This window comes from Talpa europaea (genome assembly GCF_964194135.1).
Source record: "Talpa europaea genome assembly, chromosome: 9".
In the NCBI taxonomy this organism is placed as follows: domain Eukaryota; kingdom Metazoa; phylum Chordata; class Mammalia; order Eulipotyphla; family Talpidae; genus Talpa; species Talpa europaea.
In genome coordinates this window covers 74,391,585-74,405,399 of record NC_140076.1, presented here as the reverse complement: position 1 = coordinate 74,405,399, position 13,815 = coordinate 74,391,585, and the positions used below count along the sequence as shown (strand labels likewise).

Sequence of the window (13,815 nt, the reverse complement as noted above, 5' to 3'; positions counted from 1 at the left end):
TCTGGCAGTGTCTGCGCCTGCCCAGCAGCACAGTGTAGGGAGCTGTGTGCAGCCAAGGGCTGGACCCCCAGGGGAGCAGTAACAGGGTGGTCCCCAGGAAAGGGGGAGATTCCAGGTTTCCTCCCGTACCTAGCTGACGGGAGAGAGAAGAAGCTGCAGAGGAGACTGAGGAAGGAAGGTAGCAGGATGGAGAGCCAGAAGGAGCCCTGGAGGTTCCTGGTGGTTCCAGGTTTTCTGCCCAACCCCAGGGATGGTGAAACTGAGCAGGGAAGAAAAGCAGCAGAAGAGACTGAGGAAGGAAGGAAGCAGGATGGAACCAGAGGGAGACCTGGAGGAGGCAAATGGACCTGAGAGACACGTGAAGAAACTGCACTTGCCTTTTGGTCCTGGACTGGTTGACACAGATGTGGGTGAGACTCGTGGGGAGGACAACAATGGCGGTTTTTGTCTTGATTTTGATCTTTTCCTCCCAGACTTGTCTGGTTGTTTCTGATCCTTTTCTGTGGGTCCCCACTGGAGGATGCTTTAGACTTGTAACAGGCTTTGGGGCCTTGCTCTGGGCCAATCCTGCTTGGGTGGACTTTTACCCACGAGGGGAGGGGGGGGGACGGGTAACTTTGGGTGCTTGATTTAGAAACTAGATTCTTTGTCTTTCCTGTATTGTTTCCTAATTGTATTAAAGTTCCTTCCCATTAAAGTCTCATATGTTTTTGTGTTGATGTGGCGGATGGCAGAACCTATTTAGAGCAGGCAGGTTTGTGGTGTCTGGGGTGCCCCTCTCCCTGCCTTGTAACATTTGTACTTTCTATCTACATTTTTTTGTGTATATTGGTATGGTCAGCTATTTTTTTTTTTTTACAGATTTATTTATTCATTTACACAAGAACCATGGTACAGGTCAGATGTGCGGGAGGGTGAGAGGATTCACCAGAGACAGAGCGGGGAACAGAACAAACATGCTGCTGAGGGGAGCAGCAGGCATGAAAGGAGAGGTCTGCCCTGCCACGTGGGACCCTCCGGGATGGAACCGCCTGCACCACCAGGGGAGGCCCTGGTCAGCTATTTTTAATGATCTCAGTGACCAACTTTTGGAGGATTCTGTCCACTCCTGACTTTGCTTGTGGTGTGACCATGTTCATAATAATCTCAAGGGAGGAAAAAACTTGTAAAAACTAAAGCAAAAACGACAACAAAAAATCTTATTCCAAGCCTCCCAGTAACTTTTTTTGTGTATGTATGTGGTTGTACTATATAGTAGTTGGTTTTAATGAGATGGTTAAAAAGACTAAAGATAAAAATTTTCTTTTTTTTTTCCCTCAATGAAGTTGCTGTGTATTTGTTTATTTCCGCCTGTTTGGTTTATGTGTGAACGTGTCCACCGACAAACAGGATTTTGTAGAGTTACCCTAGAAAAATAAAAAAGCAACACACAAGTGGAGATGTGTGGGAGTTGCATGTGGGGCCAGGCATCCTGGATTGAAGACATGTACTGTGGAGTCAGCAGGGATAGGGTCTTTTCAAGCCAAGAAAGTGGAAGAGCAGCAACAGAGAGGTTCAAGGACAGAACAAAGGCGGGAGATGAGGAAACCACAAAAGAGCTCTATTAGGAAACCACAACAAATTAGAGAGGTGTGAGCTGACCCTGCCAGCACCCTGAGAACGGGTGTAGGAAAAATCAGAGAGGGGAGGTGAGGTGAGAGCTGAGAAGAATCCTTTGGGTTGGAATCACTGAGATCACCGGTTACCTTGACAAAAAAACAAACAAACAAAAAAGCCTGCTTTCTGAGGAATGTGGGTGCAGAAGCCTGATCCGAGTGACCTCCAGAAGGAATGAGGAGAGAAGGGCAGTAATAAACATTACTGGCTCTTCAGGGGGATACCCTCCTCATATGGGGAATCCTCCCACCTGAGGGTAGGAGGTGCGAGGACAAGAAAGGGCTAGGATTTGAGGGGAGGGTTAACACCAAGTAGGAAAATCGATTTCAATTTATTATTTGTTCAAAAAAAAATTAAAGATTAAACGGGGGGTGAGGTAGGGCAATCTCTGGAAAGATAACTACAGAAGTGGATACAAGGCCAGGCTTGGCGCTGGGTGGCAAAGGCCAGGTTCCAGACCCTAAATTTAGCCCAGCACAGCGCTGGGAGAAACCTGCACTCCGGGAACCTGACACCCTGACGCGAGTGCCAGGTCCTTGCCCCGGCTGGCGACCTGGAGGGGCTCCCAGCTGTGTGGTTCGGGCCCACCTGTCCCGGCCTGTTTCCCACTGCTGACTGGGTCAAGCTGGGGCAACCATGGAAGACCCGTGGCGGGGCTGAGAGCTTCTAGGGCCACGCAGACAGGGCGCCGCGGGACCAGGAAGGCCACGTGAAAGCCTGGGCACTGAGGGCTACGGAGCGGAGCCGAGGCGCTGGGCGCCGCCGGGTACCGGGAGTTTTGGCCGCGGACGCGCACCCTCGGGTCTCCCTGCCCGGCGAGCCCTCGGCTCCAGCCACAGTCCGCGGGCGTCAGCCCCGCCCTTCCGCTCTCTTGGGCGATCGGAGCCGGGGGCCGTGCGATCCCGCCGCGACCCGACCCGGGAGCGCAGAGGCCGTGCATGGCGACGGTGGGGCCGCGCAGCGGCCCGGGCGTCGGGGCCGAGGCGCTGGCCCTAGCGGCGGAGTTGCAGGGCGAGGCGACCTGCTCCATCTGCCTGGAGCTCTTCCGCGAGCCGGTGTCGGTCGAGTGCGGCCACAGCTTCTGCCGCGCCTGCATCGCGCGCTGCTGGGAGCGTCCGTGCGCGGGGGCCGCCGTCCCGGCTGCGCCCCGCACCTCGTCGGCCCCGCTGCCCTGCCCTCAGTGCCGCGAGCCCGCGCGCCCCAGCCAGCTGCGGCCGAACCGCCAGCTCGCCTCGGTGGCGGCGCTGCTGCGGCGCTTCAGCTTCCCGGCGGCCGCGCCGGGGGGTCGCGAGCCCTCCGACGGCGCGGGGGTCGGCTGTGCGCTGCACGGCGAGCCACTCAAGCTCTACTGCCAGGACGACGGGCGCCCCATTTGTGTGGTGTGCGACCGCGCCCGCGAGCACCGAGCGCACGCCGTGCTGCCGCTGGACGAGGCGGTGCAGGAAGCCAAGGTGAGACCCGGCCCCACCGGAGTGGGCCCTGGGCAGCCCCTGTCCCGCGCCCGCCGTCCCGCGCCCGCGGAGCCGACGCCGGGCAGGGCGCTTTCCTCTCCTCCCGGGCTGCACACCCTGGCTCCCAGGCCCGGGCGGTTCTCGTTCTGTCACCCCCGCAGCCGAATGCCGCCCTCCACCCACCCAGGGCGTCTCCTTCTGGCGATACTCTTTATTTCGGCGTCTTCATCACACCCACATTCTGCTACCCCTATACTGAGCCCTGCCTCTGGGCGTGGCTCTGCTCGGCGTCCTCACCTCCCGGACCGAGTGCAGGACCACCTTCCCGGGAAGTGAGGGTCAGAGGGTGGTGGCACCCGGGCTGCGTAGCGCGCGGACAGTGCCGATAGCCGGTGGGGTAATACGAAAGTTGCTGATTCTGGGAGCCTCCCTTTCCAGCCTCCTGGTTGGGGTCTCCGCTGCGGTGTGCGTGGAGGTCTTGGGCACACAGTTCCCAGTCTCTGCGCCTTTCCCTACTCCATCCCTCCCACCCAGAGCTTTCCGGCGCGAGGGAGAAGAAGAAAGGACTAGGCGGCTTCATCTGGGGGAGGGGAGGAGGGGGTGGGGGGGGCGCTTGCGTTTCAGTTTGACCTGGGTACAGGTAGTGCCCAACATTGGGGAAGTGGCACCTTGGGTTTTTAGACTCACCCTGCAATATCCCTGTCCTCTAGGAAAGCTGTATCTATCCAATCACAGATAACTTCAGCCTGGCCTCTTCCTCCTCGATGAGGAGCACCTTCTCTTTCTCCTGATGACTCCAGGAAGGCACATGTGGGGGTTCCAGAATCCTCTGCCCACAGTGTCTCCCTTCTCCCCTCCTACAGGAGCTCCTGGAGGCCAAACTGAGGGTTTTGAAGAAGGATCTGGAGGACTATGAGATGTTTCGTTCCACTGAAGAGAAGGAGAGCAAGGAGCTCCTGGTGAGCCTTGCCTCCCCAGTGCAACAGCAGAGAGCTACCCACTGCTCTGGCTCTGTGTGTGGTGTTGGGGTGTGTGCATGTGGAACAAGCAGCAAGGTTAATTTTAGGAAGCTAATAGGATATATAAGGTGATCATATAATTAATATACAATCAGAACTTTTAAGAGTGAAAGGGAGTGTTGAGTTATTCTAGAACAGGGGGCTTAAACTGGAACAGTGAATCAAGGTATAGTCACCCTAGTATTACATAACAGCTCAAGTAAAGCCTATACAGCTTATTTGCAAGTGAACACACTAATGTTTCTTTTTCCTTTTTTTAAGGATTGATTTATTTATGCATTCAAGAGCGGAGGAACAGGCCAGAGATGCCATGGGTGAGAGGATTCACCAAAGACAGAGTGGGGAGCAGAACAGGCAGATCTACTGAAATCCACTGCTGAAGGAAGCAGTGAGATAGGCAGGAGAGGTCTGCTGGGCCATGTGGGTTAGCTCTCTGGCCTCCTGTTGCAGTGGCTGCGGATAGCTTCATAGTCCTGAGACTTAACCCCTTGCGCTACCAGGGAGGCCCCAACACACTAATGTTTCCACAAAGAAACACGAGAATATTTAAATTAGTGGGGAACAAAAATACAGAAAATAACCTGGCATCGGGCCTCCCCTGGTGGCTGCGCAGCTATTGAGCCCTGGGCTGCGAAGCTGCCCGCAGCCTCTGCAGCGCTGGTTCGATCCCCGGCCACCGGCGAGGGGCCCACTTGGTGCAACAGACCTCTGCTGCTGAGCCCGCTGCTCCCCTCAGCAGTGTATTTCAGTCAGTCTGCCTGTTCTCTTCCCCGCTCTGGCTCTGGTGAATTCTCTCACTCGCCCACGCTTCTGACTATACCCAGTGCTGGTATAAATAAATAATAAATAAATAAATAAATAAATCTTTAAAAAAAATAAATAATCTGGCGTCAGTCCAGGGCATGTTTTCCCCACCAGAAGAGTTCCGAAAAAACTTTTTTTTTCATTTTTAGAGCTGTTTAAACTTTGAAAGTGAGGCTAAGGAGGAAGGGACACAGAATCTGCCTGAGCTGCTTCCAACCCAGCAGAAGACTGCAGGTTTGGGGACTTGATTTCCAACTGCAGCTGCTGCGCAACCAAATGTGCCCAGCACTCCTTGGTGGGTTGGGATTTTATTCTGTCTTCCTTGCAATGGAACAGAAAAGTGAAATGGGGCTCATTTTGGTTAAGGTAGGCAAATGTGGGCTACTGACTCACATTTGCCACTTGCAAATTCTTAAGTCAACAAATAGATATTAAGAGAACAAAAGGATCTACTGGGGCCTATTAGTGTAGAGTCATTGGATTCTGGAGATAGCAAGGGAGGAAGAGGAACTTGAGTATGGCCCCCTTATGGAAGTAGGGATGGGTGGGAAGGAGGGGAGGAACCTAAATTCAGATTCCCCAGGGTCCTTTCCTGACCCTCAACTGCATCTGGTACACATGCATGTGGTGCTGCACATCCTAGTCTTCCCATCTGATCATTCATTTCCCTTCATAAGGAAGAGTGCCCTTTCCTTCCTCCAGAGCTCCATCTTCTTCTGCTGGAGAACCGAGTAGGCACCTGAGTCCTTAGCCACTGTGGTATATCCATGACTTAGAGCATCTTCCACACCCTGACCAGCTTCACTGTCTCTAATTCCACTCAGCAACCCTTGACACTGCTTGGAACCTTCCATTCTGTCCTCTGCCAACACCCACCCACTTACCCCCACTTTTGGTCCACACATCCTTTATAAAGTACCTACTAAATTAAACAATAGAAGTAGAGGATAACCTTTGCTGCCTGATAAGGAGAATGAATACCTTTGCTTGAAAATGCTGTTACCACGAAGGGGTCTCAACTGGAGGTAATTTTGGCCCCCAGGGCACATTTGGCAATGTCCAAATATATCTGGAGATATTTTTGGTTGCCAACAGAGGTGCAGGGGTGCTACTGGCACTGTTTAAACCTCCTACAATGCACAGGACAGCCCTCCAAATAAAGAATGATCTGACCCCAAATGTCAGTAGTGCTGAGGTTGTGAAACCCTTATTTGGAGTATTTTGGCAAATAATATTTCACTTGTGTTATCTCCTTGGAGGCCATATGACATAGTTGCAAGAAGTTTAGACTCCCTGGATTAGACTCCTGACTCCCCACTTACTGATCATGTGCCCTTCTGTCTCTGTCTCCTTATTTGTAAAATAGGGTGAGAGTGCACCTTTGCCATAGGGTTGTTGTCCGTGATGAATGAGTTAACACCTGTAAGGCAGCATCAGCCTCCTTGCCTAACATTCTGATGATGCAGGTCCTGGGGAGCCTCCCCTAGTATTTTTAGGGAAGAAGAACTTTGAAAGTCAAGCTTGTCCTGAAAGGGCAGAGTCATTTCTCTCTTGTCACTGGCCGTGAGAAGACTTGCTTGTTCTATCGTGTGGGGTCATTCCTGCGCATTCACATAAAGATTCAAGAGGATCAGGAGTACAGGTCTGCATCAGAAAACACAGGATTGAAAACTCCTGAGGATCATACTAATGGGAAGAATAGAGTATGAAGCCTGCATACAGCATATTCCACTTGGATTGCTGTGGGTGGGCTGTAATCTGTGGTCACTGGCATTACTATTCCTTTCTTCTTTATAACCTTATACATCTCCCAGATTTTGTGTTATGAGTGTGTGTTACCTTTATAATTGCTCAATAGAAAAGGTGTTTTTTATGTGCACTGCATTCCCGCTGGTATCAGGCCCATAACCTCATGCCTTGAGCCACCTACAAGACAACATTTGGTGAACCCGCCAGTACAGATCCTGTACAACCACACCATGCTGCTGCAGGCATCTGTGCCTTCCACCAAAGCCTGACCAGGAACACACGTCAAGCTGCGGGTCAAGGAGCTTCTGTGCCAGGGTCTGCTGCTGCACAGCTTGCCAGGAGTGCAACCAGGATCAGGAGAAGATGGAGCAGTGTGGCAGGTGCTCTTGTATCGGCACATCAACCTGCAGCTGCTGGAGTGTTTATCTGGTGTTTGCTGTGCCCCCCAGTGGTCCCTTACGTGGCAGCCCATGAGAGTGATGCCTACCAATGTGTGACCAGCAAACAGTTCTATCACCAACTGCCAGGCACTCCATCATCAGCAAGATAATCATTAATGAAGAGCTGATGGTTATATAAGGGAGGAATTGGAGGAGGGATGTACAGAGCTTCACATTTCCAGGTCTCAGGAGGGGCTGGGCAGTCTAAGCTACCTGAGACCAGGTGTTCAACTTTCCCAGCAGGATGTATTCTCAGCAATCAGCATGTTAGTTTCTGATGCCACTATCAACCCCAGTGACACACAGAATTTTATTAGCGATGTAATAACAAAAGCAATTTTGTAAGTTCCTAGGAATGTAGGTGGAGACAGTTAATGGTTACTCATGAGGAGGGGGCGTAGGGAAGAAAGAATACAGGAATAATAATCTTTAATTCCATTTATTACTAATTTTTAGTCAAGTGGAGGTTTTTTGTTGTTGTTGCAAAATGGAGGGGATCTGTCTACATAGTCACTGCTTCCAAGGCCATGAAAATCGATGACTGGAGACCTAACACCATTTTGTTATCAACAAGAAGATGAATAGCAAAGTGTGGGATCTTTGCGAAGTTCAAACCATGATGTTTAGGAAGATCCAGGAGGAGTCACTGGCAGATCTGCCTCTTCACCTTCAGCAGCATCTTGACTGTCAACTTGGAGGCTCTGCCGAAACCCTGTCTGAGCTGGATCTTCCTGCCAGACACTCCATCATCAGCATGATAATCATTAATGAAGAGATGATGGCCTTGCTGGACAGAGTGGTGATGCCCCACACGGAGCTCACTGCCCCATAGAACCTGGCTCTGCAACTGATTGGGCATCTTGGTGGAGAATAAGTGGGTGTCTGACCACCAGCAGGTTCCTACGGTGGCTGAGACCAGAGGATGACTGCCACAAAAGCAAAGACTACATGTTCCTTGATGGCTGCTGCCAGCAGTAGTCAGGCAGCCTACCGATGACTTCACTTATGTCCCTGTGACCTGGACCATTCAGCCTTTAAATCCTAAAACACACCTGGTCAATAAGGGTCTATTTAGAATAGTTGTTTTTTTTTTTAAGAAAGTGAAAATAGGGTTGGTGAATGTTAAAGAATGAATTAAATTGAGTAAAATTTAGAGATTTATTAGCTTCATCCAGCCACTCATGAACCAGGTAGTATCCTATCTAACAGATAGGAAGGGGCTCCAAAGGGTTTTACAGGGCAAGAGATTTTATAGACAGAAGGGGGCAGAAACAAGGAAGTTGCACCAGTCAAAAAGGCAGGTTGATTATTGCAAGGTTACTTTCCCTATAGGATATAGCAAGGGCTTATCAGGCAATTGACCTAACTAACCAGTGCTGATAAGCTGATTCCTGATTGACTGGTTTAAGAGTCTATCTCTGGGAGAGCTGAAACTGCATCTAAGTCTAGGTTTGGTGATGTGGGGCTTAACGTACGTAACTCCATTTTGGGCACAAAGTGTGTTTGAGGAAGTAAGAGTGACCTCAGTTAAATCAGTGGAGTGGCACCCCTAGAGGCATTGATTAATCTTTCCCCTTTTCAAATGAGAAAACAGCAGCCTAAGTAGGTCTGGGGCAAGTTTGAAGTGGCCCTAGATTGGTGGGAGAGCCGACACCCAAGGACAGGGACAAGTGTGACAGGAGAGGCCAGAGCATGTGTTGAAGCTGCTGCATACTCAGATTTGGGGGATTTAAATGAAAGCATTTGCTGTGGACAGGCTTATGTGGGTGAATCTCTGACCCCTTAGCAGAGGGGGGGGGTGGAACCCTGCCCCATGGGACAACTCAGAATCTCCTGCCCAAACACCACTGCTCCATGCTTATGTGCCCTTGCCTCTCCATTTTCTTACTCGGGACAGAAGCAGATGGCTGCAGAGCGAGAGAAGGTAGGGGCAGAGTTCCAGGCCCTGAGGGCCTTCCTGGTGGAGCAGGAGGGTAGGCTCCTGGGCCGCCTGGAGGAGGTATCACGGGAGGTGACACAGAAGCAGAATGAGAACCTGGCCCAGCTGGGGAGTGAGATTGCCCAGCTCTCCAAGCTGAGTAGCCAGATCCAGGAGACAACGCGAAAGCCTGACCTTGACTGCCTTCAGGTGAGTCTACCTTGACCTGAGTCTTTGCAAACAGCAGCCTAACAGAATGAGATCCTGTGAGTTTAATAGAATCACATAATCAAAAACCAAAAAGGACTCGAGCAAAGTGCCCTGGATTTCCTGGGTTAGATCTCTAAAGGAATGTGGTAAAACTTTCTTGACCATGAACCATAATATATTTTACATCATTCTCCAGTGTATACACACTTGAGACAAAAGTCTCAGAAACTTCTCTGTACCTCTACTACATGTTATGAACTTTGATGTTTTCTATTTCATTTAAACATAGTCACAATCTACTAAACTTCACACATCACAATCACAAATGGGTCAAGAACAATCATTAGGTGCTAGCCAGAGTGACCAGTCATTGCATAAGGATTGTGACTTGTTTTGGTTGGAGTCAAGTACAGAGGGCTCCAGCACCTGGCTCAGGAATGATTCTGTAATGAAGGGAGCATTTGTAGAGCTGCAGCAGGGTCACCATGTTGATGAGAGACCCAGTGACCAGCCATAGTGGGAAGCCAGTGCCTCTTAGGCCAAGGCTGGTGGGGGATGGTTAGTACAAGTGTTTCTTGCTGATAGCCCTGGAAACAGGACAAGGAACTAGTTTCAAAGGTGAATATAGTTTACCTGATGTTAATACGGTTTTCTTTCATTTTTCTCTCCAGGAATTCAAAAACACACTGAACAGGTGAGTGGACCTAAGAATTCCTTGGGCCTCTCCAAGCTGCCTTTTCTCCTTTTCCATTGAGTTGTCTTTCACTGCCATGCCTCCAACAGTTGCTCACCTAACACCCCCTCCAGCCCTCATACACTGCTTTACGTACCTTCTGGGCCATGGGTGTTCATTCTGACTTGAAATCAGGCTCTCCTTTTTCTGACTTTCCTCACCAAGAAGACCTTGCCATCCTAATTGTCACAGCCTGGTGGAAGTGCAGTGTTTATGGGCTCCTTCTGGGTCTCATCCTATAGGTGCAGCAATGTGCCAAGCCCCAAGCCAACCACAGTCTCTTCCGAGATGAAGAATAAAGTCTGGAATGTTTCCCTCAAGACCTTTGTCTTAAAGGGGCTGCTCAAGAAATTCAAAGGTAAGGGCCTGTGGGAGCGTGGGGGAGCACTGGGCCATACAGCGTGGGTGGTGGTATATTTCTGGTAGTTTGGGGTCCTGAGGATGTGCCTTTCCAGAAGTTGTGTGAGAAAACAGGAGCTGGGGTGTGTCTAGACCAGATTAATGTGAGGAGGCTGTAGTGGCAAATATATCCAGGCCCGCACACCCCCACCAAGGGCATGAAGTTACCCTGAAGATGGATGGATGGATAGGGTAAAGTATTGTGAGCAGAAAGAGGAAGTGAGGAGGGAGAGCTCAGCTTAGCTCAGCTCCAGGAAAAGGAGGAGGAAGTAGGAAGAGACAGAGTTAGGATACTGCCCCTTACCTACTCCAGCTTGGCCCAGCATCTGCACTTTGACTCTTGGCTTCTGGGGTATCTGGAGAGTGAGAGAGCCAGTGGGACTATAAATGTCAGAGGAGGTGATGTCTTGATGTCTCTGTCATTGCTGGACAGATAGCGTCTTTGTCTCTCATGTACACCCTGCTTTGTCTTCCTCCTCAGAGGATCTTCGGGGAGAGCTGGAGAAAGAAGAGAAAGGTATGATGGTGGTTTTGACAGTGAGTAGTTGTTATTTGATCACGTAGAGAATCTTTGCCCACAGGGATTCCTTCTGCCCACCTTCCTCTGCAACTCTGCCTCTGCTGTTCTTTACCCCCTCATCTGAAGTTCCAGTCAACCTGTAAGCTGTGGGTTGATCTGGGAGTAGGCATGCCCTGGGATACTTAGATTGGGGAGGGCTTATCAGTTACCTGGATGAGCCTTTCTCTCCTGTCCCCACTAATAGACAAAGGCCTCTTCTGGAGGTAGGGGGAGGTATAGAGGGACCAGGGGAAGCAAGAGACTGAAGACAGAGGTGATTCTTACTCCTGCAGAGCTCTGAGGTGAGTGGGACCAGCTCTACAGGGAGAACAGGGGCGGAGAGTGGATGCACATACTCCTCATGATGAAAACAGAGCTAAGTCAGAATTTATCTGGGAAGGATGTCCTTGCTCTGCTCAGAACCCTTCATTGGTGCCTGTCACTCAAGACTTTGGTCTTCAAAGTCATATGGGATGTGGCCTCTGTTCTTCTGTTTCATGCTGTGCAGCCATACACCCTTCTTGCTGCTCCTGGAATACATCAAGCGCACACCTACCTCAGGGCCTTTGCACTGCATTGCCTGTTCCTTGGCCTAGGATATCCTTCCCTCAGACAGCTTCATATCTGGCTTCCTCTCTTCCTTTATGGCTTTCCTCAAGTGTGCCCTTGCAGTGAGGCCCTTCCTACTCCTGTAGTTGAAATTATAGCTTTTCTCTGGATCCTCTTATCCTCTACATTTGTCATTTACTGTTTTCCTCCTCCTTACCTCAGAATCTACAGGTGGTCAGAGAAACTTGACTATGGGGTTCCTAGGACCTATGACAGGCCTGGAACATAATAGTACTTACAAGTGTGCATATTTTAATGTTTTATTGTGGAAAGTTTCAAACATATACAGGTAGAGAAAAGAGCATAGTGAATGTTCTGCAGAGTGTAACTTCAACAGTATGATCTGTGGCTAATATTTTTCATAAACACCCCTATCTACTGAATTATTTTGAGACAAAGCAAAGAAGACGTACCATTTTCATAAGCATCTCAATATTTGTTATCTCTAAACAGACTTAAAAAAAAATCTAACCACAAAATCATTATCTCAACTACAAAAATCAATAATTCTTTCCAATATCTAGTCCTTGAATCCCTGGGTTGTCTTTTAAATTGGAATCCAAAACAGATCTGTGCATTGCATTTGTTAGATTTCAACAAATAGTTATTGAGCCAAAAAAAAAAAAAAAAAAAGGGCGGGAGCTGTGTAAGGGGCCTGCATAGTGACGTCCCTTCCTGTCTCTGTCCTGCAGTGGAGCTCACCTTGGACCCAGACACCGCTAACCCCCGCCTCATCCTCTCTCTGGATCTTAAGAGTGTGCGCCTTGGCCAGCGGGCCCAGGACCTGCCCATCCACCCGCGCCGCTTTGACACCAACACTCGAGTCCTGGCGTCCTGTGGCTTCTCCTCCGGGCGGCACCACTGGGAGGTGGAAGTAGGCTCCAAGGATGGCTGGGCCTTTGGAGTGGCCCGGGAGAGTGTGCGCCGCAAGGGCCTCACGCCCTTCACACCTGAGGAGGGTGTCTGGGCGCTGCAACTCAACAATGGGCAGTACTGGGCGGTGACCAGTCCTGAGCGGACGCCACTCAACTGTGGGCATCTGTCCCGAGTGCGTGTGGCCCTGGACTTGGAGGTGGGGGCCGTATCCTTTTATGCTGCAGAGGACATGCGACACCTCTACACCTTCCGAGTCAACTTCCACGAGCGTGTGTTTCCCCTTTTCTCTGTCTGCTCCACTGGCACCTACTTGAGAATCTGGCCTTGAGGATCAATGCCCCCATCCTCCCAGAGAGCCAGTGAAGGACAGACTCCTCCTGTTCCTGGTTGCTGGTGGGAGGGGATGAGATCCAGCAGTGGGGAAGCCTCAGGTCCCTTTGGGACTGCCCTCCACACACACCTACTCACGCTACCCCAGAGGGGCTTCCCCCAGTCAAAACATGGGAGCATGACGGTGATCCACTGGGAAGTGGGCTTTTGTCAGCTGAGCAGAGGAGAAAATACCTTGGACTCTCGGCCCCTGTCTGTTGTCAGCTTATAGATTTTGCTTGAAGAGGTGGCTGTGGGTAGGGAAGGAACCCAGTTCCCAAAAGAGGGCCTTCTTATCACCAGCTTCCCAACTTGACTCAACCGGCTGCTGGTTCCATGACACAGCAGCAATTCCTGGTCCTGGATGCTGTCCTTACTTGCACGGAATTTGGGCTGAGCCAGCCATGTTGATAATCACTTTCACTTTAACTTCTTGTCAGTGACCAGCTCTGCCTTAAGAGATCTGAATCTAGCAGGCTGACAAGGTTATCTACTCAGGGAGGAACACCATGTTCCCAGCTCAGAGGGCAATCTGGGCTAGAATTTGAAAAAAGACCTTTAATCTGTACATGAGGGAAAAGTCCAGGACAACAGCACAGGCATTGCTACTCTCAGTCACCTGTTAGCCTATTAGTAGAGAGTGATATGTATATCCTCGTCCACAGTGACAGTCATGTGTTCTCACAGATGTCTAAACCCCTTTCAAGTGCTAAACTGTATAGTCTCCCTTGGGTAAGGAGACCATGGGTTCTGGAATTTTGAATCACAGGACAGATGCATAGAAATGCATAGAACACAAACGTGCCTCCTGGAACTTGCCAAATGTAGCCAAAACCAAAGGACCCTCTTACAAAGGAATCTGTGCTGGCGTGGGTGTTATCCCCTTGCCTAATCCCCTTGGTTATCCCCAACTTCTGTATGACTGGGCTTCTGTGAAGGGGTGGTAGACTGTCCCCTGTTTAGTGCTCCCTGGGGAAGTAAATTGGGGACATGGAAATACAGGTATGATCTCATTTCTGGTGT

General features: G+C 50.5%; 1 protein-coding gene across 2 annotated transcripts; it reads left to right on the top strand.

Annotated features, from left to right (window-relative positions):
* Positions 1-2,473: 2,473 nt before the first annotated feature.
* On the top strand, positions 2,474-12,751 carry TRIM7 (tripartite motif containing 7; the record flags this gene model as incomplete). Of its 2 annotated transcripts, XM_084243333.1 has the most annotated exons (8): positions 2,474-3,107; positions 3,971-4,066; positions 9,017-9,247; positions 9,919-9,941; positions 10,223-10,338; positions 10,861-10,904; positions 11,179-11,240; positions 12,211-12,751. In XM_084243333.1, exons 1-8 carry the CDS (start codon positions 2,595-2,597, stop codon positions 12,749-12,751), a joined length of 1,626 nt encoding a protein of 541 aa, XP_084099459.1. In that variant the 5' UTR covers positions 2,474-2,594. The 2 variants fall into 2 exon arrangements, with proteins under 2 accessions (XP_084099459.1, XP_084099460.1); XM_084243334.1 differs by lacking the exon at positions 11,179-11,240 and having other exon boundaries at positions 10,861-10,896; positions 12,240-12,751.
* Between the last annotated feature and the right edge of the window lie 1,064 nt (positions 12,752-13,815).